This window comes from Botryllus schlosseri, chromosome 16 (genome assembly GCF_051294905.1).
Source record: "Botryllus schlosseri isolate E-star chromosome 16, Bs_hap1, whole genome shotgun sequence".
NCBI classification, from domain to species: Eukaryota; Metazoa; Chordata; class Ascidiacea; order Stolidobranchia; family Styelidae; genus Botryllus; species Botryllus schlosseri.
The window spans coordinates 19783351-19809089 of record NC_137251.1 but is presented as its reverse complement, the minus strand read 5'-3'; the positions used below and the strand labels follow the sequence as shown (position 1 = coordinate 19809089).

General features: G+C 41.4%; 1 protein-coding gene across 5 annotated transcripts in view; it reads left to right on the top strand.

Moving 5' to 3' along the window:
• LOC145459351 (uncharacterized) overlaps positions 1-23471 on the top strand; it is a 183053-nt gene extending 159582 nt beyond the window's left edge. For all 5 annotated transcript variants that reach the window (XM_080338002.1, XM_080338000.1, XM_080338001.1 and 2 more), the window contains 9 exons: positions 2615-2732; positions 4671-4706; positions 6721-6926; positions 10608-10860; positions 11002-11025; positions 13692-13903; positions 20528-20705; positions 22064-22278; positions 23041-23471. In XM_080338002.1, coding sequence (XP_080194128.1) covers positions 2615-2732; positions 4671-4706; positions 6721-6926; positions 10608-10860; positions 11002-11025; positions 13692-13903; positions 20528-20705; positions 22064-22278; positions 23041-23244 — 1446 coding nt within the window. In that variant the 3' untranslated portion in view covers positions 23245-23471. The remainder of the gene's footprint in view (positions 1-2614; positions 2733-4670; positions 4707-6720; positions 6927-10607; positions 10861-11001; positions 11026-13691; positions 13904-20527; positions 20706-22063; positions 22279-23040) is intronic.
• Positions 23472-25739: the final 2268 nt, after the last annotated feature.

Genomic DNA, 25739 nt, shown 5'->3' with positions numbered 1-25739 from the left:
GAATTGATAAGTCATCATTTGGGTATCTTCGGACAGGATTTGCAGTAGGGTCGGTCAACCCGTGGCCCGCGGGCCAAATGGGGCTTGCGAGATAATTCTCGAAATTAGATAAAATATTAAATAATGAATTACCAAGGCAATTTATTTTGAACTTGCATTGCCAACCAAAAATTTGAATCGCCTGCCCGCAGAATTTGGGATATTGATGACAAAAGCATCAGTTCCGGCGCATTGGCGTATATACGCCAGGGACCGGTCACATTTTCCGTAAATCTTAAAGGGGCACTGCGCTCTAAAAATGATGTGGTCTCAAATTGAAGGTAAAAACGAACAAAAATTTTTGGCCGCAGCCATTTCCTTCAGAACGCCACCGTAATGGAGCTGCAATTTATTGAAATTTCTACAAGACCAGCTGCCGCGGCTGCTTAACCCGTTACATGGCACGATGCCTTCATCGTCGCACTTGCTGGACGCGATAAGGCAGTCACGCAGAGAACGAAACTTAGACACATTTCCTTCGTAACATCGGCTGACAACTATCTAAAATTCGTTCTCTGCCTGACTGCCTAATCGCGTCGAGCAAGTGCGGCGGTGAAGATATCGTGCCATGTAACGGGTTAAGTAGCCGCGGCAGCTGGTCTTGTAGAAATTTCAATAAATTGCGGCTCCATTACGGTGGCGTTCTGAAGGAAATGACCGCGGCCAAAAATTTTTGTTCGTTTTTACCTTCAATTCGAGACCACATCATTTTTAGAGCGCAGTGCCCCTTTAATATATGTCCATAAAGTAGAATATTTCGTGGTGGATTTACTTGACTTGATATTTTTCTTAGCACTTCGCGGGATTTTATTTTCACTCATTTTATTTCTTTTAGTGGCTCTCCTGAAAATTAAAAATACGCCCTATTTACTGAGTTGAATCTGACTATATTCGCAAGTATAAGAGAACGTGTCGTCCAACACTGGACTTCGCGTCTGCTCTCGCAGAAAGATGGTCAACGACGAAACCTTTGCACAAATTGATAGACGGATATTCGCCGAAATCTTCGATATTTATATGTCCAAGCGCCGAATAATCCTATCCTTGCCAATTGAGCTCCGCGGTATACAGATGCGATATATCCGAGTGACATTAGTATTGGCCGAACTCATTCATTAACTCTGAAAAATTTTCACGCTTCGCGCGGATAGGTCGTTAGTGCACTATGCACACTCACTTTTCATTACATATTTGTTATAAAGTCTGATTCGTAATAATGTAAGTCTTGCTTTCATCGTTACCTAATCCGGTTCTCTCCTATCGGACGACTAAAAAAGGTCGTCAACATTCCAGTGGGCCGCGCGATGGATATCATTGGCCCTTTGGCGGAAGAGGTGGGCCAATCCTGATTTAGAGTCGCGTTAAAATATAATTATTTTACGACCTTTGTGACCCAACTCATCACGCTAAAGAATGTGGCGAATTTGCTACCGCAACTGACAAACTTCTAAAGCGCACATTCGCCGGATAGAATTGAGTGCAGACCAATTAAGTTGTAAGTTTGTGGAGCTTTTGAGTCAATATTCATGTAGTATGGCTACCATAGCTGTTTGTACCATATACCTACCATTCGGTCCATTTTCATGAAATCTCTGAACTATGTCGGCACTTTTTGGTGTCGACTTGTGATGTGACTAATGACGATTGGAGTTAAAACGCAACATTGCCGTCAGAAATTTTACGATGTGGCATATGAGCATCTTCGACATTTGATGTCTTGAGAGATTATTTACTAGGAAGTATATCTTAAATTTCAACCTTTGACAGAAATGTGCTGGGCCATTGATATGTGGGCCGTATGAATCGGCCGTATATGTTTGACATCCCTGCATTACACGGTTAAAGGTTTGCTTCTTCGATAACAGAAATGGGTGCTACAAAAGCGATTATCACTTGCGAAATGGCAATCATTCACACCTTTTAAAAAGGGTTAATGCATACGCCTGTTCTGATGCATTTTACAGGTGTTGCATATAATGTATACGTGTTATGTGTTTAACGGCGAGTGGCGCAGTTGGTTAAGCACCAGCGTCATAACATCAATGACAGTGATTAGAATCCCGGTTCGGAATAACCTATATGTGTCGGATATTTATCTGGGGTTCTCATCGCTAACCTCATTGCGATCGTAGTGTATGAAAATCCCAGAATGAAGGTGAGCCGAGCCAAAATTCGGCAGCAAAAAGACAAGATTCGGACGCACGAAAACCAAGAGAGACCGGTGGTTGGAGAGCGCGTGCATGGAAGTCGTACGTCATCTGACGAAATGACCTCGAAACACACTGAACTTAGTGAAGTTACTAGACGGGCGCAAATGAGTTGTTAAGCGGGAATGTTGTGAATAAAACAAACAAATATCTGTTACGACATCTACCGGGGGTCATGATAATAGAATTAAAGCTCTTTGAATGTAACCACCGAGAGCGGGTGAGCAGGTGAGACGTACGTGGCATGAATCGTTCCCCTCCTCCACGCGAGGACAAGGTATGGTATATAATCATTGTGCCAAATCGTTGCCCTGGATAGCGTCATTTTCACACACGCGATTACATCTTTTGTTTCCTGATATGTTCAGACCATTGCGACTGGTGACCAAACATCAGATCAACGAGTTTTAAGGGCCGAAGACTTTGATAGACTGGACGGCACCGTTCAGGAGTTATCAACTGCAATTGAAAAAGTCGTTTTGGAAGGTAATTACAATCAGTAATCTTGTTTCGATAATGCATGAATGCAGTGCAGTGCATATACTATGACCTACAACAATGTGCCTGGCCCCTGGGATACGCCAATACGTCGTAACTTATATTTTAGTCATCAACACCCCGTACATTGCGGCCAGGCTAATCAAATTTTTGGTTGGCCTTGCAAGTTCACAATAAATTACCTGAGTCATTTAATTTTTTGATATTATAACTAATTAAAACTAAATTACCTTGCGGGCCACTCAAAACCTTATCACGGGCCGGCCACGGGTTGGCCGCCTCTGCCCTAGACCAGTGGTTCTCAACCTTTTTCACCTCGCGGACCGGTAAAATTTCAGAAAATGCTTGGCGGACCGGTAACTTTCAAAATTGAAATCAAGCCAAAATGTAAAGTGTGCAACCGCTTTTGCAGTTATATGGTGCAAGAGAGTGACATTTGGAGGGCTTTTATCGTAATTAATTATCTTCATGATGGCATCCATGTGATTTTGTGGTAGTCAGTCAGCTGAGTCGAGGTAAAATTGACTTGTCCAGATAAACGTGCTACCGCCGATAGTCTTTTACAGTTTTTCGCGCCGAAGGCCGTGGATTTAACCGAACACGCCAACTCGTATATTATTATTCTCTTTGACAATATCGAGAGAAGAAGCATTTCGGAGTCGAACCAAGCACCTTGTCGCGCTACCTTGCTCATTGCCCATTGCCACCGGACGCATAGGCTACTCTGGCAACTACGAATGCAATGCCTGCCGCAAGAAAACACATTACAGCCACTGTACCGGCCATCCACCAATCCGTGCCGAAAGAGCACTTCGTCAGCCCACCCCCAAAAACCCACAGGGCGATAAGTCAAATGTCGGGGGGCATCGCCCCCAGACCCTAGTGCTGTTGGGCGGATATTTCACTTGTACTTTTGAGCACATTCATTCTACTAAGTGTAAGCACAGAGTCTATGTAGCTTGATCGCGCCAATAGCGAAAATTTTCTAGCATTCATGTCAGAATCGATATTCTCGCTGCCGAATTTTTGGCGCACCTTTCGGAGTCCCATGTTAACCTACACTTTATTATGTGTTGGTACGTCGTGGCGCGATATATGGCTGACGCCGAAATGCCTATTTCTATAAACCATGCATATCTCTCGAAGAATGGAACCTAATAAGCAAGACATTTCGTGACACTAAATCGCGCAAAGTACGAAAAGAAATTGAAAATTGTGGGGAAAATTTTCAAATAATACGCTATGATTTATGTTAATTTGCAAAATAATTTGGCGCTCTTTTCAAACTCGGCCCTCTCCAATTGGGCAGATTGGGGTGCCCAGTTACGGTCCTGCACAAAATGATTGAATCGAAAACGAATGATCGCGCAAACTGCGTTGTTTAGCGATGATTCAGCTCGTACCTGTTCTGTACTTGTCGCTCGCATGTCGTCAAATGACGCATCTTAAACTTTAAGTCAAATCGAACATGTTTCCAGCTCTAACTTTACCTCGCGAAGTTCTGAATCAGTTGAAAATTCGATGTTGTATATATTTTATTAATGGAAAAGCCTTCAACATTGCATCTTGAATTTAAGTTATAAAATTGTAATATACCTGGCGGACCGGCAGGAATGTCATCGCGGACCGGCGGTTGAGAACCACTGCCCTAGACCATCCCCACCATAATTTTCGTCTGGATACAACTCTGTATATGAGTAATGGGAGGTATATAGCATAAATATATATCAATTGAGTCTGGATATCGCATATATTCCGTCGTAATGTGTGCAGTTGCCCCTTTATCTGTTTGGTTTGTTTCATGTAAGCGTGAATTTGAGTCTCTAAAATGGTTGCTGAAATTTACTTTCATCTCTAATATATGACAGTGCTCACACATTGAAATCTGCGGTCAATGTTCTTTAATCAATCACCAATCTCTTTCAGAGACCATTCCCGCACTTCACCGAGGGCCGATTTTTGGTAAGTCCGTGTAGTCAACTTATCATTCAGTTTGATTATGCGTTGACGTTTCGCACACAAGTTCTGATCTGGCGGGATCCACGACCACGAAACACCACAAATTTGATTTGCGAAAATTCGAGGGAATATGGATTCAATGGGATATCATTATTTTTATCATTATATTTTAATCACTCGATTATCATTATCATGCTATTTTAATACCACCAACAATTTATAAACTTTTCTCTGTACCTGCCACAATTCCCTTGATGATGGACAGTCTTGCAATGAACTTATCTTGAAATAAGATTATGGACATGAGCAATAGTATCGAAGCTATAATTCTCCTTTCATCGACATAACTCACAGTCGTATGGAGCGTATAATTTCAGTACACGGCTCATCTCTTGCTGCTCTACACGCGAATCATTAGAATTAACACTTGGTTCAGAGTACTCGAGTACTAGCAGGTGCCACTATGTCAGATCGGTACAAATCCTTGCACTCGCTCTATATGCGGCCCGCAACATTACACGAAGTTGTTGGACCGCCCAACGCGATTCACGACGAAATCGGAACTTCAACGGTATAACTCGCGGAACAACTTTCCGCTTGCAGATTTTTAACAGCTAGTGCTTTCATGCCCAAATACAGAGAGCATATATCTAACCAAGAAGCGTTGTTTGCCACTTTCTGTTACCGTTTTTATCTGTTTAAGATGCCACAAAATTCGCAGAACAATCAGAAAACCATGCACCAACTTTTGACAACAATCAGGGTTGTAACCGAGTCTCAAGGTTCCGAGTCACAAGTCAATCTCAATTTTATAGTTTTTACTCGAGTCAAGTCGAGTCACTTTCAATTCTCCAACGAGTCAAGTCTGAGTCCAAGTCACGGAGCAGAGTATCGAGTCCGAATCATAGGGTTTGACTCGAGTCCGAGTCCAAGTCATTGTGTTGACTGTTCACAATGTCCAGTTACGAGTTAACAACTCTGCTCGGTGATATCGAATGCTTCGCATTTAAAATATACTGATTTTACTAACTTTTAACAGTTTCTGGTAGCATTTTCAAGTACCAGTACTGATAGACGAAATAATAATAGTTTGATAACTTTACTATTCATCGAAGGTACAATGAAATGCGTGTCTTGATAGACCCAGTCTCGAGTCATATGACTTGGTCCGAGTCATGCGCAATGACTCGAGTACACGTCGAGTCAATACACCGATTGGTGCGAGTCATTTCGAGTCGTTTTTCGTTTTTACGAAAATGACTCGAGTCAAGTCGAGTCACCAAAAAATCACGACTCCAGTCATTACAACCCTGACAACAATAATAATAAAAGGATATGTAAATATGAAGCATACGCCCTAAATGAAAAATTAGGAGAGGATAACATAAAATGAACAAGCAACGAATCTGAAATGCCGTGCGTCGGTGGTGAAATCCACAGTCAATTCATGGTCCGGTTATTTGAAGCACAGGCTGGTAGGTTATTCATTCAGTATTATTCAATATGGTTACTTGTGATATCAAGAAAATGAAAACCGTGAGATTCTGCTGCACCAAGTGCACGGTTTGTAGAAAGTGACTGCTTCATTTCAATGATCAAATCAAGAGTGATAAACATAGAAATGTTGGATTATTAAGAGCAATAAATGACACGAATACGCGAATTCAATGATGGCTGTAAGAAGTTGCACGTTAACAAAATATTATAACGTAGTGAGTAAATGATTTATTGCCTGAAATACTGTTTCAGTCTATAAATGTCTTAATTACAACATGATGAAGGAAATTATTCGACAGTATACGCTTGCCTAATAATTCGATAAAATGAATATCACTACTTAGCTCGAAAATCAATTCAATCATTCGAGCGTTGCCTTCGCGTACCCGTAATCTTTTCCGATTCTCATGGCGTCTACTTCAACCTCACTCCGGCCCCGGTCTATAATGCGTACAACTATAGACTTACTACCGAACTCCCTTCAACTCAATTTGCGTAACGAAGTCATTCCTATTTACAGACGATTGCAAATACAATGCATGTGGGGGCTGCTTCTGGGTGGCACTGCACAATTCCAGTGGCCGCCAGGCAACCGCCGATGATGCAACTTGTCGCCAACACGGATCCGTTCTGGGTGTTATTCCCGACGAAGAAACGTACTTTGGGATCATCGACTATGTCAAACAAAATTATTCAGAACTCTCGATTTGGCTTGGCATGGAGATTGTAAGTGATTGTAGCTATCTAGTGCATTGAAAATGCAACTGATCAACTTGTTTTTAGATAGTACCGGTAAACCGAGATTAGTGATCCGTCATTTTACTGGCGCATGTAAACATAGTGGGATAGAATAACAATCAATCATAAGAAGTTAAGATTGAAGCTCACAATATATTAATAACACTCAAATATATCATACATGACACTTACAAGATAAAATAAAATCGGCAACACAAGGTATTGATCGGCAACAACCCTTTTGGTCCGACGAGTTATACGCAATACGAATTAATTAAAGGGGGTGGCGATAGCGTAATGGGTGGTACGTTCTAAAAGTCTCAGGAATCCTGATGATGGCTATTTGCCGAAAATGAATAATGACCTAAACAACGGATGAATTAAAACTTCAATTTTTGTTTACGGCCTATATTTTGAAATAGCCTACCATAAGGGCGGAGATCACAAAGTTAGCTGATCTCAGAGAATTCTAATCTGCTAATCGTGGCCCATTTTGAGCGGAGATCATAAAGGGTAGCTGATCAGGGTGAATGCTAATCGTCTGATTCATTTTTTTAATCGGGACGCATACAGTTTTAAAGGTTACGCGCGATAATGACACCGGTCTACAAATTTTGATAAAAACAATCGCGCCAAAATTTTAATGATTGAATTAAGCTAATTTAAGGTTGCCGAATCCGATTCTGCGCTCAGAATTTATCCATCACGTCAGATTTTTCCGTGTGAATTTTTCTAATTTTCATAAATTAATCAAATTTCGGCCTTCGTAAGTGACATCACCGTAAGCATACAGCAGCAACAGATCAAATATTGTTATTGAAATCATATATCATGAAACTAGGGTTGTTGTAGAGCAGAATGGGTGAGTTTTCAGTGAACTTGAGTCCAGGGATTCTCTATCTTCGTTCAATCAGAAGCTCTTTTCGACCCATAAAATTACACTAGTCTAAAAATTTCAAAAGAAAATATGCGCCAAAAATTTTAATGATTGATTTAGGCTAATTTTAGGTTGCTTAATCCGATTCAATGGTCAGAATTTCTCAATCACGTCAGGTGTTTTCGGTATGTATTTTTCTCATTTCCATAAATTAATCAAATTTCGGCTTTCGTTAGTGGCATTACGGTCACTCTACAACAGCAACATATCAAATATTGTTATCGAGATCATCTATATTGATAAAACCTGTTTTTTTGTAGAACAGAATAACTGAGTTTTCGGTGAACTTGAATCCAGAGGTTCTCTATCATCTTTCGATCAGGACCTCTTCGACCCACAAATTTATATGCGGATGCAACTATTTTTATTCGCTAGCAGTTATCATCCTTATATACCACTCTTCGTTTAAAGGTTGTGATTAGTATGGCTCCGTACCTAGTTTAGTTCCATACGTTATCTATCTTTCTATATACATCCGTCCTGCAGACTCAATCGGTCAATTCATTTAATGACAGCACACTGCTCTTTCGTAAAACGTAAAAGTTTGCAAACAATAAACATTGTATTGTTGGTATATTATGTAGGAGATAAATGTTCACTCTGGTGCATGACGCAAATATGTGGCCCTTTAAGATTGTTTTGAAACATTAAAAGAAACAGGATATCTGTTTTTCCAGTGAAAAAGTGCTTATTATGATAAAATTTATCATCATTACCCTCCACCTGTACTTATCATGCTAATTCTTCTTCTCGAGTTTCCATATATTGTCACATTTAATCGGATTCGAGGAAAGCTGTTTCTGAACTGTTTTTCTTTTGGTTTATTGCCATGATATAAAAGGCTTCTTTTGCATTGTATATTATACACAACCAGATGAATGGACTGCTTACTATAATAGCTCAACATGAAACCTGAATTGCGTGTTACTACACAATAGAAATCAATATGCATCTGCTCTAGGACGGTCGATCTGTGTCAACGTATTATATGCTGTGGCCTACACCAAATACCACGTGTTCTATGCTGGAACAGAGCCAGAGATTAGCATTGGTTATTATCGGGGCTTTTTGTTAGTGTTTTGCATAATTAAATACCAGTTCTAAAGACAAAAAGCTTTACATTTTTGGTGGTTTCTGATTTGCCGTGATATTTTACTATGAACTAGATTCGGTCGAAATGATCAGCGTTGCTACTCAAGTAGCACAAGTAACGCCATACATTTCTACTCAATAGAAGCAGAAGTCGTCATTTCTAAGACATGTCAAGAGTACTTCAAGTGGAAAACGAAATGAAAGGTCTTAGAATTACTGAATGTCAGTATATATCTAAGTATCTAAGTCGGAAGGGGGGGGGGTGGTCGCATACTTTCAACATTTAGTCAGAGGTGGCTACATACGAAATCGCAAAATGTATCGCTACAAATAACGCAAAATGACTATAATGACACCTTACATGGGTACTATCTTCGAAAAAATGAATCCAGTTACCGTGATTCAAATGCTATTTGCCGCCTTTCTGGTTACAATTTACCTCATGATAGTGGTGCAATATTATCCCTGAACTACTTTCTACTTTCCACAAACCAAGTTGCAAAAGTAATTAGTTCATTCAGAATACTGTTCAGGTAGATGTTGAAGTATTTGTAAAAGATTACCACTTCAGTAAGCACTGCAAGTTGCCAAAATCTACTTTAGTACCTCGAAAAAGTAGAAATATTCAACATATATAATATCTCAAAACGTGACGTGATGGAGCAAAAATAAAGTTAGATTCGTATTCAGCGCCACCAAATTAGGTACAAATGACACAAAGAAGTCATGGCGCAAAAATCGAGTAGACCAGTGGTATACGAGGTGTCCCAGGTGGTGAATATGGTACGTCGTGTGTTCGACGGTATCTATTGCGTCGTAGTGCGAAAATATGTTATTGGCCGTCAGCTGTCAGGTTGTTGAATGAATAGACGGCAGACTGTTGAACAAACAAACTGTGACTGTAACAGGTAGAATTATCATCATCACGAAATGAAAGTCGTGTACAATTCGTGCGGTTCAACCACGGAACGGATTTCAGAATATAGATAATATATATTGCTCTGCAATGATGCATGCATAATTCGATCGATTACTCACCTACCGTAGGTTAGCAATCATTCACAATTCGTTTATAGTCCTATTACGGAACTTTTCCGAGTAATAATTTTACGCAGTGAACAGTGTGTCCATGATAAATCATGAGAATAAAAAGGTTACTCCGTTGATGCGAAAGTATCAATCGGTTACTTTAATCCTGGGTTGTTAAATCCTGATGAACGCGATGATCGACTCTTTAATCAATCCAAATTTATAATCTCCGCCCAAAAAGCAAGAGTCTGGACGAGAGTAAATCCACGCCGTGTCATTAATTTGAGCACGATTCCGAAACCTGTATGTCGGTTGTGTCCAGCAAAATCCGGACCATACATCCATCATTCAGTACTCAGGCAATCGAACAAAATTTTAATCATCCGATGCAATAGGCTAATATCATTGATGATCATTCGTTTAACTGATACATCTGACGCTACGAACATACGCTGTTTGTGTGCTATTGGTATAGCAAACTGGATCAATCATATGAGAATGCCACAGCGTATTTCCGATTGTCAAACCAAAGTAAAAAGGTTATATTTATTTCGCCCTTGATCGTTTCAACTCGGGAAACATCAGAATAGCACCATCCCATTCCTCTTCAGATTCGAGAGGTACACCCGGGGCATCCAATCCAGAAATCCTGGCTGTCTGGTTCATACAGAGGATCTATATCAAGTGATCTCTTACTAACGATTAGTTCGGGGGAGTCGCAAGTGGATACGAATCTCACGGGGTTGCGACCATCTATTGTTGGTCCTAGCTTCGCATCGGGATCACTTTGCTGGAAACCATCTGTTACGCATACCAGTGAGAAGCCTGTCAAAGCTGCCCTTCCTGAAACCGATGAACTACCAAGTAAGTGGCAACGGATGTGATCTAATCAGATTGATGGCGCGAATAAAGTATTGTTCCTGAAATGCTCCCGTGCCATGGTAGTCCGGATAGAGGGTGGGAATTCCATTCAGGCACATGTCGCTGAACTTATTCTTTTTACAGGAATCAAATATGGGCCACTTTCCGGTGAGTCTTATTCAGGAATTCTTTTTATGTTTCATAATTCGTAAGAATTTAGCCTAACTCTAACAATTCTTCCGTAGGTTAGTCTTTTATAGGTTCTACACTAGGGGTTTGTGGTTGTTTGTGGTATATTCATGGTGTTTGTCGACTACTATGGTCATTTACATCAGGCCAATTTCTTCGATTTTATTCCGTCGCTGTCGACTTGTAGCACGGCCCACACCTGGGCTTTTGTAAGACATCACCTAGACGTATCATATGGCGGGGAGGGGCCTACATTAACCTCCAACACTTAGGTAGGAATTCTGTAGTCGAAGGTAGGAATTCTGTAGTCGATCTCGGTCGGACTCGAACCAGCAACCCACCCCAACGGGGTTGTATGCCTATTCTGTGTTGTCGAGGAGACGGAAATTGAATACCAATGACTATTACAAGAATACCAATTGATCACATGCTATCGTCGGCTCATTTCTGAATATTTTAGTTCATTTTTCAACATAGAAGAAAAAACGACCTTGGAGAAATGCGAATCCGACAAATACGGTATATCAGATCAGTCGAAGCGTCATCTTAAAGTGTCACCCTCTATCTATAAAATAAGAATGGTGTCTGGGCTTCACTATGAAGAATAATTTGTCGGCAGCATTGAGATCAATAGGACAGTAAGTTTTCCTTAGAGGTAAACTACCAGTAACCGCGGTAGTTTTATATATGCTAACAGTATATTGTAGCGGCGAATTAAAAAACCGACAGAGATGATGGACGAAATGCTCGCGCTGCTGGGAGATCATCACCCCTGCTTCATTTTCAAATACTTATTCTTACAGCAAATGCCGGAAAACATACGGGTAGTGCTGGAAAAAGAGGATCTAGATAACCCGCAAGATTTGGCTTGGCGGGCTGATCAAATGTGGCTTTCGAGATACGGCAATTATAGCATTAGTAAATTGACTACGGCAATTATAGCATTAGTAAATTGACTAAGACAAAACCGACCATCCCTAATACTATTGAGCCGGTTTCAAACCTCTGCTTCTACCATCGACGATTTGGTAAGAAAGCACGACAATGCTGCCCTCCCTGTGCTTGGCAACAGGAAAACGACAAAGCCTGCTGTCCGCAGTAAACGGGGCAACCGGCAAAAAATATTTTACCTGCAAGACCTTAGGTCTAACTTCCTTTTTCTTGTCGACACCGGGGCGGAAGTGAGCGTATTCCCACCCACCAGGCTCGAACCGAGACACAAAACATCAGGTCCACTGCTTACGGCCGCGAACGGAAGCATCATACATACTTCGGGACTAAGCGTCTTTCTTCGGTTTTCCCGTCAGGCAAATATGGTTGGGAATTCACCTTGGCTGACGTGTCCCAGCCCTTGCTCGGAGCAGATTTCCTTCGAGCGCAAGATTTGCTGGTTGATGTCAAACACCATCGCCTGATTCATTTGCATATACCCTGACCTGCGTTCTTCTCCGTATTAGTGAACACTTTTCGCTTGGTCATAATGCTGTCAGCACGGGTCGGTCTTGCTACGGGCAAATCTTAGCTGAATTTCCCGAGATTATCACCCCTCATTTTATGCATGTACAACCCAAGCACAAAGTGGAGCATCTATCTCAACAACAGGACAGCCTATTCATTCACGTGCAAGGCAATCGACCCCTGATAAGCTCGCCATCGCACAAACTGAGTTCAATAAGATGTTAGAGCTAATCTTCGAGCCAATGGTCTTCCCCTTTGCACATGGTGCCCAAGGGTTCCGGAGGTTGGCGGCCTGTTGGAGATTACAGGCGTCTTAATACCATCACACAACCAGACCGTTATCCAATCCCACATCTTCAAGACTTCACCGCGCGCCTCGCGGGATCAAATGTATTTTCTAAAATCGATTTGATGCGGGGCTACCATCAGGTTCCCGTAGCACCTGATGTCATTTCGGTAACAGCCATCACCACACCATTCGGATTGTTCGAATTCCCGCGCATGCTATTCGCGCTCAAAACGCAGCGCATACATTTCAGCGAATGATGGACATGGTTTGCCAGCATTGATGGTTTGCCAGTCACTTGATTTTATCTTTGTCCACCTCGACGATATCTTGTACGCGAAATCATTTACGCTATCAATGGGCGGCAGAGCAGAAGTGGTGTCCGTCAATCGTCTGAAGCCGGCGTATATGGCCTTGAACGAACCAGTGGACGTAGCACAACCTGCGAGACGGAGCATACCACCGCGGCAAGCAAGTGGGATCGAGCAAGCGCGCGATCTTCAAAATGCAAGAAGATCGAAACGCAAGAGGTATCCTACATCTCGCTACGGTTCCTGAGGATTCCCGTCGCCGGAGGGGGATGCTGTAGCGGCTCTACAAGGCGCGCTCGTCGATCGTGTTAATTATTTGATTAGCAATCTGTGTATGCTTCCGCGTCCCTTTCCAATGCATGCATGTTGATGCGTTTACGCGTCAGTTACTCTTTTCGCTCGCAATGAACGGAGCTCTCGCTCCAATACAAGACATACATACACGTTCGGCGCGGCCGAATAGCTCGTATAGGCTGCCTACAATGGAGGATTCCTCGGTTAGTAGTTTGTGACATTGCCTTGCCATACGATTCCCGGTGATGAGCATTTTCGCTGAAGTTTTGTGATTTTGTGATCGTTTGATATTCCAGATGAATGCAAGAACAGCTCAACCGGCGGATGCTACTGGATTGAATTGACATCTGATTTTCCTCACGACGCATACGTCAACCTAACGGAAGCTCATGCTCTATGTGCACGTCATGATTCCGTGCTCTCTGCGATTCCGGACGACAAGACCTACCGCGAAATTCAGGATAGGATCCGATTACACAGCCTAGCGATTTGGGTGGACATGACAATGGTAATCAGGAATCACAATTCAGTCACCCTACTACTGAGTTTATGATCGTGATAGATTCGCATATAGATTTGTAACTGAACGTTTGGATCATGGGCTATTTAACGCAAAAACGTCGCGACCACTTCAGTGGTTAAAATTCTATTTTCGTACATGACCCCAAAAGACGCATTAATAACATGATGCTCATTGCTCACTTTTTCTTGTCAAAACAGGCTAGATATGTCATATTTAGATACCCGTGCTGATACGGTTGCATTTAAAATAAAGATCTATTCAAAATAAACATGGCCGAAAACATGGCCCTTGTTTAAAACATTTTTTGATTTTGTTTTTAATCCTCGCGTCAAGAATCTTTATTTGTGACGCCACAGCGAATTGACATTGACAATTGGGTCAATATAGGGTCAATATGGCTCCATTGACGGAAAAATCTTAAACGGACCAAAAACTATCTTTGAACAGGACTACAGCATTTTACGGTCGGCCGTCATCATCTTCAGAACACCTAATCCTAAATCCATGTACTATAACTGTTTACCAACAACGATTTCGCTGATTGCATTTGAAATTTAGATTAGTTCATAGAATTTCACGAAATACATTATTAATTATTACAGGTATATTTCTCCAAAAAACTAATGAGACTACGAGAGAACTGGTTTTCAAATGTGCGAGTGAATCCCGCAGGTTATACGACGCGAAACGTAGGCTACATCGCCTGCTAGAGGTGATATCCTTGCCTCGAATAATAAGTGTTGCGAACCCTATGGCACAGTGGTCGGGAACCTTTTTCATCTGAAGAGCCATGTTTGCCCTATATTTTCCATTTTGGCTCCAAAAGAGCCATGCATCTCAATCAAATGTTACGTCACAATCAAAAATTCTCGACGTCATGGTAGTACAATTCCAACTCCTTACATGGGAATAATCGTGGGCGCCATATTTCTGTAAAAACACTGCTGGTCTCAGGCTACTAATCATCATGTGGTAGCGCAATTCATCGTAAATAGATGAGAATTTATAATAATTGATATTAATCTAATATATAACTGCAGTACTGATTACAAAAATCTAAATATTGATCGACTTCTCAATTCGGCGGTAACACAAACGTTGCACTACTCGCCTACATTTTAACGGCAATACTAGAAAGCTACTTATCGATGACGAACGTGGGTGGCAAAGCGTTGATTGTATGTATGTATGTATATGGGGGGTTATGGTGCTTAGCAACTATGGCCTTTTGCACCAAACCTAAATATTATTAGTCTATATTCTCTATTAAACTACTAGATAAGAGCTGTCTCTCGGTTAAAAAAAAACGTATTCAATGACTGGTACAATGGTGTGGGGGTTGCCGAGTAGAGCTACAATATCGATTGGTACGTGGTTCCTATCTGCTATGTCTAATAAATGATTTCGCTGCACGTTATAGCGAGTGCATTGAAGCAAAAAGTGCTCCACCGTTTCAGATACGCCACATGTCGCACGAAGACCATCGCCGTGACAACCTAAGCGATGTAAATGGGCGTTCAGTTTACAATGCCCAGTTTGAAGTCGTATCAGTATCGATGATTTTTTTCTTGAGAGCCCTAGCATCGGAGAAATCCCGTATGCTGCTTGTATTCTCTTGTAGAGATTTTCCGATCCATTTGTGGCAACTTCATCAATCCATTTTAGGCGAGTTAATTCTTTGGCATTTGTTTTGGCTTCTTGTCGGGAGAGCGTTGATTGTAATTTGGTTTTGTAATTGGAATGTCACTTCCAAGGCAGTTCATTTCTCGGTGCAGATCAGGAAGACAATGTGCATTTGAACGCTAGATCGTCATATAGGCGTCCCCATGTCATGCTATTCTCTTTGATCAACAAACGTGCGGTGCCCAGAAGCGGTCAAAGTAGTCAGAAAGGCTACTCAAGTAGAAGTAAAAGTAGAGGCGAAAAAATCTACTCAAGTACAAGTACTTCTTTCCTAGGCAACCTAAAACTACTTGAAGTAGAAGTAGAATTGACTGACTTTAAATCTACTCAAGTAAGTAAGTAGTTGTGAAAACGATCGTAATTCGTTCTCATGGACTGTCAAAAGCTGCAAATGGAGCTATGCGGAAGGTGTAGAGAGCTTTATTCATATAGATGCATCCCAGGAGGTGTCGAATTTTGACATAATAAGCAGTCGTCCACATCATGGGATGTATATGATAGTATTGATATGGCAAAGCGATACTAATCCTTTGTTTACTCGAACACCACGTATTAGAGAATATCATGGCATGGCGCCCTCTCCATATTATAAGGCCCCTAGGTCAGTCGAAGAGCAATGCGGAGAAGTTGTGTCGGATACGGCTTCAACACTTTTCGTGATTAGTATACGTTAATTACAAATATGGCAGATCGTAAAGATGCCATATAGTGTATATACCTTTATTCTCGGAAAATATAGGACATTACGACACTTGCTTTTATACTTCAACATGTATGTTCTCCAGACAAAAGAACTGAAACTATAATAAAAACTCAACGTATAATACTCGTTACAAATACTACTTCTAAAAAGCGGATATATATTTCATGTCTTTTGTCCAGAAAGTTTCAACGGTGGTCTGCTAAAACAGGTATGATGTAAAAAAAAGGTCAAAGTCCACTTTTCCAGATTAGGACACGTCCTGGACTGCTAGCTATAATAGGTAATTGCTAGATTGCGAAACGGCAGTTTCAAACGTTATGGGGGGCCATACTTACTGTGATTAAATATTTGGTATAGGCGACAATGCAGTGTGAGCGGAACCACACAACCCCATATCTAAATTATATTCAGCGATACTTTCGCTAAAACATATTTGTCACTCCATCTCCATATGTACTGTGCGGGAAGTGCAACGAAAATTCTGGGAATTACGTGACTTTTATGAAAATTACTTCTAATTGACAAACTGAAAAGAGCGAAAATAGCGAAAAGTAAGTAAGTAGTTCACCAAATATTACGAAGTAGAAGTAGCGAAAAAAGATCTACTTGAGTACGTACCAGAAGTAGAGGAAATCTACTTGAGTACTTCGAAAAAGTATAAGTACTTCGTTACTGACCACCTCGGGCGGTGCCATCCAAGATTACGCAGCGCGCGATGCTGGGTACATCGAATTCGTGAGTGATATTAGTCGCTGTGGCCAAAGCAACTTACATTTGAGGATTTTGTAAAGGGATCCAAGTCCTTAAGCCTGGATACTCCACTGTCTTGACCTCTCAAATACATGTTTATGTTGCCACGAGCATAATTATTCTAGCCGTTAGGAAAATTTACTAACAAATTGCTGCAATATCGATAAACTTTAGTACAAAATTGAAAGTATGTTAAAGAGCCGTATCTTATACCCAAAAGAGCCATAGGCTCCCGACCGCTGCTATAGCACATCCAAATAAGCCATGCGTTGTATGTGCCCCCAGAAGTCAGCTTTATACAAAGGCTTTTGGGCGGAAAGTCACCTTTGCTTTTTGACATGGAATGCACCCCAAGCAACGGCAATTTCTCAGCTATGAAACGACAACGTATGAACGCCACAATGTTTGCAGGACCGCATTAAACAACAAGTCACCTGATTCAATATTGTTTCGTCTTCAGTCCAGCCACTGTCGTCTGAATAACCATTTGTTTAGAATAGGTTCAGTGGAATCTCCTCTTTGCTCTCTTTGTCGCTATCCTGAAACCACTGAACATTTTTTGATCCACTGCTCAAAATATGATTTCCATCGTACTTTTCTCATTGCTAAATGTGCTGAATTGAATGTTGATTTCCGCCATGAAATTATCCCTTTTACAATTGAATTTGTGTTACCCTGCAACCGTAATTTGTGAATAGTCGTGAATGTGTCCTTTTTATCTGCTCTGTAAATTCCCTTTTCTCGCCTGGATATTCTTTCGTATCACTGAAATGCTACTTTTTTTAAATGTCTATCCAATACGTACTCCATCATCGTAAACTGATTTTCATTTATTACGCAATTCTTGGTCGTGGTGCAAAAGACCAACAGGTGATAAGCGCCAAATCTTTATTTTTAATAAACAACAACAACCTGATTCAATATAACACTCGCATCACGCTCAAATGAACGGTCCTTCTTGGTTCGCACCAGGGCTTTGGAGCAGCTGTAAATTTGCATTGCTCCAGCTCCGGAGCCGCATTATTACCACTGCTCCGGCTCCAGCTCCGGCTCCGGCCCTGAAAACTATCGAAAATGTCTGTCTATATCTGGGGTGGGCAACTCGCGGCCTGCGGGCCATATGTGGCCTGCGAGAAGGTTTTGAGTAGCCCGCGAGCTAATGTCCCATTATGTTATCGAAATCCTGTTATATTATCGAAATTGAATTGCTCAGATTGTGAACTTGCAAGGCCAACGAAAAATATGACTAGTCTGGCCGCGACACTTGGGACGTTGATGACTGGAATATCAGTTCCGACGCATTAGCAGATCCAGGATCTAATCACAATTTTAGTAAATCGTCGTACATTACAATAAACTAAAAGAGTAGTGAAAATTTTCTTCACACGCTTCGCGCGTTTGATTTTAACACGTTTTCTTGCTTTGTAGCCTACCCCCTCCTGAAAATGAAAAAAACGACCCATTTAGCCGAATGAGTCTAACTATATTCGCAATTACGAGAGAAAGTCTTTTCGTGTTTGTGCTCGCAGAAAGATCGTCGACGATGAAATGTAGGCACAAAATGATTATCGTATATTAGCGGAAATCTTCGATATCGATATGCCTAGATGCCGAATAGTCATGTCTTTGCAAACTGAGCCCAGCGGGCGGTATACAGTCGACCCGCAATACACCCAAGTAATAATAATATTATTGGTGCACTCGTTACCTGTCCATCCGGTGCCGATCAAGTTTATCGGTATGTAATATTTTCCCGTCGAAACGATTCGAATAATCGAATTAAACACTGTACCATGCACATTGCGCCATGCCCATAACGAATTAAACTATGCAGTATGCACATTGCACATTTTCAAGTCACAGTGCGCGATAATCCGGGAATACTAGAGTATCAAGCAGACATCAAGAATGAATTTACGAAACGATGATTACAAATTGGAAATCGAGTATCAAATCAGTAATTTGTCTCCATGAAATACCATGGGGTCCTGACATCGCATTGAGTGGCTCGCACCGCGACAATTGTTCGCTGAGTGTAACGGCGTTTTGGGCTACTCTTCTGCCATCCCCTATTCCCGCTCGAAAATCCTTTCTGGAGTGAATTCGCATGCATAATTGCATACTCAATAACACTGTCTAATTTCGGGGCCCGACTAAAGAACTATCACGAAAGAACGAGTATTTGCTCATCCAATTCATATCAGCGATGAGTTGGAATTTCTCGGCTCGTGCTCGTCATATCGACATGTGCAACGAAATCACGTTTTTATCCTCTCTTCCATTTCGCGCAATACGTAGTGATCATTATTTTCAAACCTTACAATTGGCCAACAAGGTTGTGCTGATGATGAAATTGCGGGTATGCCGAATACCCACAATATTCACAGGCATATCTAGCATACCGAGGTTCGGCACTCATGTCTAAATATTGAACATTGAACATATGACTGCTCTGCTGTTAAATCCGCAGGAATATGGTTAGTCGGAAAAGATAGCGCCAAAGAGGAAAAAATTCTTGATTTCGCGAAGGCCTGCTGTTGAATTATGTGAACTCAGTAGATATGGTTGTTGCATATATAATAGCATCTTATGAAATACGTCGGAGCCGGAGCTACCCCTCAAATACCTAGCTCCAGCTCCGGCTCCAGCTCCAGCTGAATTTTATGTAGAGCTCCGGCTCCAGCTCCGGTAAAAATGCACGGCTCCGGGGCTCCGACTCCGGGCTCCGGCTCCGGCTCCAAAGCCCTGGTTCGCACCCTGAAGCTTGAAAGTGATGGATTGTAATGGATAAACTCTATTATTGCTGAAGATTTCTTATCGAGACGAATGATTTTCCGGGATAGGCCGTTCATTCTTCCATTTATTATCTTGAACTGGACTTTTATCAAAATTTGCCAAGGCAGTCAGTCCCGACAACAGTTGCAAAAAATGATATATTGAGCTCGATTCGCCTCGCTTAGGCTACTCAAATTTCCATCCAGTGACGACATATTTAGTGAAACGATTGATGATGTAGAATGTTCTTTTCAATTCTTGACTTCGGGCGATTACCACTGTCGAGTACTAGTCGAAAATATTCATATTTATTTCGATACCAATATATTATTCAATTGTACACTAAAACGACAAATAAAGCAGAATCGCTATAAAGCACAGGTTTCTGGTAATGCGTCCCGACCGCCGAATTGTTCCGTTATAATGAGCAACCATCGGAAATAGATTTTGTTCTGATATTTTGATTTGTCTTGTATATATGTCCTTTACTAGTAGAAATCCTCCTCGCGCTTACCTCTATTCACCTTCAGTATTGGCGATTGTTATGTATTGTCCAATGTCAAATTTAATTGATAATTCTCGCCATCATCCTTTCTAATTGTTGATGCGAGGATGTGCATTGCAACTGTTAGAAAAGTCTGTGTATGTGAGATTTGGGAGATCAACGTGCAGTCGTGTAATTTTGGAAACTCTTTCAGAAACCTGTAGTTTTGCCGGAAGGCTCATTTCACAAGTATTGGTATGCAGATCTGGGGCCCGAAAGACCAGTAGACTACGTATTTGTTACTCCGCACAGATTAAGTGGGTACGATGCCAGTTTCGTAACCAACGGCGCATTTTGCTGGAAACCAAGAACTCCCTCCGAAGATCTAACGCGTAAGTCTGCTCAGTGCTCACTGTCGATGGAATGATGGCAGTAATCCGGTTAGTTTCTCTGCGTAGCCTACATCATGTGAACATTCGACCAGTTCCAGTTTTCCATGTATGGAAATAAGAAGGGTATTATGTGCGAGCGAGTTTTATAATGACACGAATCTGTGTCCGACTCGACTCGAGTCGCAATTTGATGCCACAGAAAATGGCTCGACTCGACTTGGGTCTATTTATGTATCGATTTGAATTTGACTATGACTTGCGCATAATTCGACCTTTTTCATTCTAACTTCACAGAATAGTAAAGTCACCACATTATTGGTAATTCGTCTATCAGTGGGCCTACTGATAGGCCTACTTGAAAAATAGGGCGGGAAACCGTTAACTGTTAGAAATATGAGTAGGCCTATGTATGCATGTATATTGGGGGTTATGGTGCTTAGCTGCTACGGCCTTGTGCACCAGGCCAAAGTGTTGTTGGCATGTGCGCTCGATTTTCCTACTACATTATAGTTGCCTCTCGGTGAGGAAAACATAATCAATCACAGGCAAAATTGTGTAGGGGTTGCTAAGAAGTGATACAATGTCTATTGGCACATGGTTTCGTAGTGCTATATGTCCTTAAAATAGTTTCGCTCCGAGCTATATCGAGAACATTGCAACAAGAAATACTCCCCCGTCTCTATAACACCACATGTTGCACAAAGGTCATCGTTGTGACATCCAATTCTATATAAGTGCCGGTTCAGCTTGCAATGTCCAGTCTGAAGCCGTAACAATATTGTGTTTCCCATCTTGATAGTCCCAGTGGCTGTGAAATATCATGTGCTGCGTAAATTCGCTTGTAGAGATATTCGGAATCATTCGTTCAAAATTCGTTTTTTCATCTTGTTTGAGTCAGTTCTTCGATAATTATTCTAGCTTCTTAAGAAAAATGAGTATATTATGGATGCTAGGTATTCGATATAACCACAAGCAGAGTGTAAAAAAGTGGATTGAACATAGCCTGAGCTCGAAACTGTACAGTAAATATAATGACTTGGACATGGACTGATTATCAACGCTATGCCTTGGACTCAACCCATGACACCCTTGGCACTTGGATTCGGACTTCACACGGCAATAAATTGAAAATGATTTGACTCGAGTCTCCTTCAAAGATCACTTGACTTGACTCGAGTCAAAATGTGCAATGACTCGAAATGACTTGAGACTTGAAGGTAGTAACTTCATCCCAATTCTGGCTATTTCTGCACCAGACGCATAGTCCTTACGGTGCTATATTTCTCCTACTCGAATTAAGAATTTATAATCAGAGAAATATAGCGAAGGATCTATTATGTAGTGCAATTTGTGTTCAGACGAATGTATCAGCAACCAAAGTATTGGCTGTTATTGGATTGAATTGCACCGTCCTCACTCAATCAACTTCACCCACGCGAATACTATTTGCCGTCGTCATAATTCATCGTTAGCGATGGTTTACGACAAGAATATTTACGATGCCCTGACGGAAGAACTTGGTAGCATGATGTCACTGGTTGAAGTGTGGTCGGGCATGACATTTGATACGGAAGTAAGTTTGTTCCAACGTTTTTCGTATTATTAAACTGTTATGTTATGATATTCCATTCCGACCAGTTACTGCATCAGAGTTTATTGAGTAGCGTCCAGTGAAGTGCGGTTAGGTCCATGGTTCGTGAATCGCTGACTGAATCATATTTACAAATATATCGAGCTAAAACGGTGTAGCTTAATCGATGTGTACATTTGTTTCTTGCTAGGCCTACATATCAATCAATTAGAGCTGCTGGAAAACTTGAATACATTCAATTGATGCCCCGTTGTTCTGATACATCCAATGATAGCGTACTATCAACAATAGGCTTACCATATTTTGGAAATCTAAAAAGAGGACACTTTTTCATAAATTTCCAACTTTCAAAATCGGAGTAGAATTCTCAAAAACCGGTTAATTTTACCCACTTTGTGACTGGTTAACTAAAAAAAAAAAAAAGGTCATCTCTTCCGCTCAGAACTCAAAATACCGTTTTTCTCCCCACATCGCCAGATGGATGACTAAAAAAAAAAAAAAAGGTCATCTTTTCGCTCAGAGCTAAAATCGCCGTTTTTCACCCGTCGGAGCTTCACGTCTGTGCTAATATGTGGCATATCACTCGCAATTTGCTCTAAATCTGCTCTAAATCCTAAAAAAGAGGACAAAATCTCAAAAAAGTGGACAAAAGGGCGTCCTCCGAGGACACTTTCAAAAAAGTCAAAAAAGAGGACAAATCCTCTTAAAAGAGGACGTATGGTAAGCCTAATCAACAATATTCAGACGGGACAAGTAAATCCACTTGGAGCGTTTGACCAATACCGGAATACGACTTCATACATCAAAAGTTCGAAGAAGACAAGGATTCTGCTCACCGCTGAGCAGCATGTTGATTCTGAAGACAGCATCAAAATCTCCGGAGGATCAAAAAATGTCGAGTCGTCTTACCGAGCTGATGGTGTTCTGTGCTGGACACCGAGAGATTAATCTGAGGATATGTGATTATTGAATGATACCTTGAAATGATACAGTTTTTAACTGCGATCCCTTTTCGAAGCCGTACATCAAATATGCCTACTTAATTTGGATAGATAGTTGCTTTGCCTCGACAGCTTTCTAATAAGTGTCCCTCTACATATTCATCAGCTGCCGTGTCTCAATAAACGAACTATAATCTTTACATTCGTGCCGAATAAAGCTTGGTGAGTATACTAGTACATTTTCAGTGCTGAGAGAGACGAGGTACATAGGCTACAATTACCAGTTCTTATTGCCGAATCTGGACTGTCCATTTGACTCAGTCAGGGCAGTCAGTTGCCATGGCGTTTTTTATCTTTCATAGGAAATAATTTTGGATTTCATGAATGATGATGCAAGAAGGTATTGATTCCGTTTTACGACTCAGTGTCCACCTTCGTCACTAGCGGTTGGATGGTGAAGGGTAAATTATTGCGACACGGACCCGTCGACTCAGTGATGATCATCGGACGGACTCGGATAGGATTTGGACAGGATTACGTACAATTTAGTGGCAGTAGGATAGGATTCGGAATATACAGCAGATTTTGTTTCGGAAATTTACGTGTAGTTCTAACCAGACGTGATTATTTAATTCAAGTTGAAAGAAAATAATCGGTAGCTTGATAACCAAACTCGGATAGTTAATGCCTCGTGTTAAGACTGGTGGCACTCAAGTTGTTCTGTCAAAGATCCAAGCAATTATAAATCAGTTAACCTTAACTGTAGCCTTTATTAATGTATATGTATAGGCTGTACAAATAGGATATTCTTCGGAAAATTTAGTCAATTATAGGATTTCTCGGGTTACGGCCGAGGTTTATCGGATTCCCATGGATTTTTGGATGATATTATTCGGATTCGGACGAATTGTTCATCAGACACTATAAAGTTGTCGGACGAATTCGGATTCTCAGAAATCACTATCCGCTCCGATTAACGTCTGAATATCTATGGTTGGCTGCGATGAACCCACCAGACTGGTTTTCGATCTAGATCTGTGCTTTTTAGCATCAACTGGGTTTCCGGTATTCTTCCTTGAAATCTGTTTTTTCAACATCTGTAACCGCCCGTATCCGGAGGCTGGGTGGTCTCCGGGTGGGTGATCACGCCGGCGGACAAAAGAGGTGAGGACTGAGGAACTATATTTATTCTGCTGCTGCCTTTGAGCAATACATACTGTGAGTTTGCAATCGGTTGCACCTCTCATTTCAGTCTCGAACCTGAAAGACAGTGGCATCATCTCCTTTGAGGTAGATATACCTTAGAAAGAAAAACAAAAGACAGAACGGCCACACGTCATTTTCGTCAGGTCGATTCTACGCTAATCATAATGTCGTAAAATGTACGCGTACTTCATTGTTGTAACGGTATAGAGCGCAGTGCTCTTCAACCTGTGTGACGGTTCACACTTGTGAGAATGAAAAAAATTGCAGTGCGAATGACGAACATGGTGCGAACGCTGCGAATGAAAATCCCGGATGAGTGCGAATGACGAAAGTGGTGCGAACGGTGCGAATGAAAATCCCGGATGAGTGCGAATGAAAATTGTGAATAGTTATTGTTAATTTTTCTGACCTGGAATAATTCAAATAAACCTAATAGGAAATTCAAAGGCAGTGTACCTTCTGCTGCTGCGACGCAATAGTAAAACTTGTTTAAATTACGGCCAACCACTAATCGTATAGCTCTCACAAGCCACAGTGAATTAATATTTTCCCACTATAATTATTACGTTACCAAAAGCCTGGTTTGGAAGCTTGTGTGACATACAGTATATCAGCCCGTCTGAGCCTGCGATAGACTGAAAAAATGACGTTAAATTGATATTCTGCTTACTTCCACTAAACCAGTGGTTCTTAACCTTGCCCCCAGCGCCCCCCAAGGGGCGCTGGCGATTTTGATGGGGGCGGAAACGCTCAAGGAGCGATATGGGGGGCGCTGGGCTCAGGGGGGCGGTATGGGGGCGCTGGACAAAAATGGCTTCGCAGTAAATGATGTGGTGGTAGGACAGATCCTTAATCATTGTTCAGAGCAAATTAACACCGAAAACTTGGTTATATATAGCCTTCAAAATACATATAGGTTTAATGGTCCATCGGCGCCTAAATACCGGCACCGAATGTTCCTGTCTTGGCAATCTGAACCCCAGAAGACGAATTCCACCTGGCAGGGAAAAATTATATGCCTGTGAAGAAATACCAATTTGAAATCGTGTGCGTCTTGTAGTTTAGTGCGATTGGGCGACAGGAATATTCCTGCTGGGCGATATCCCTGTTGGGCGATTCTATATTTTTTGATATAGCAGACAGGGGGTCATGAAATAACATCATGCAACGAAGACATACCAACGGGTTCGCCCGCCCGAATATGTTTAAATATTAGTTACGGGCCCTACAGTTTCCAAGACACCTCACAATGTTCGCTTTAAGTTTTGATGAGTCTGCGCACACTCAACAACTCAC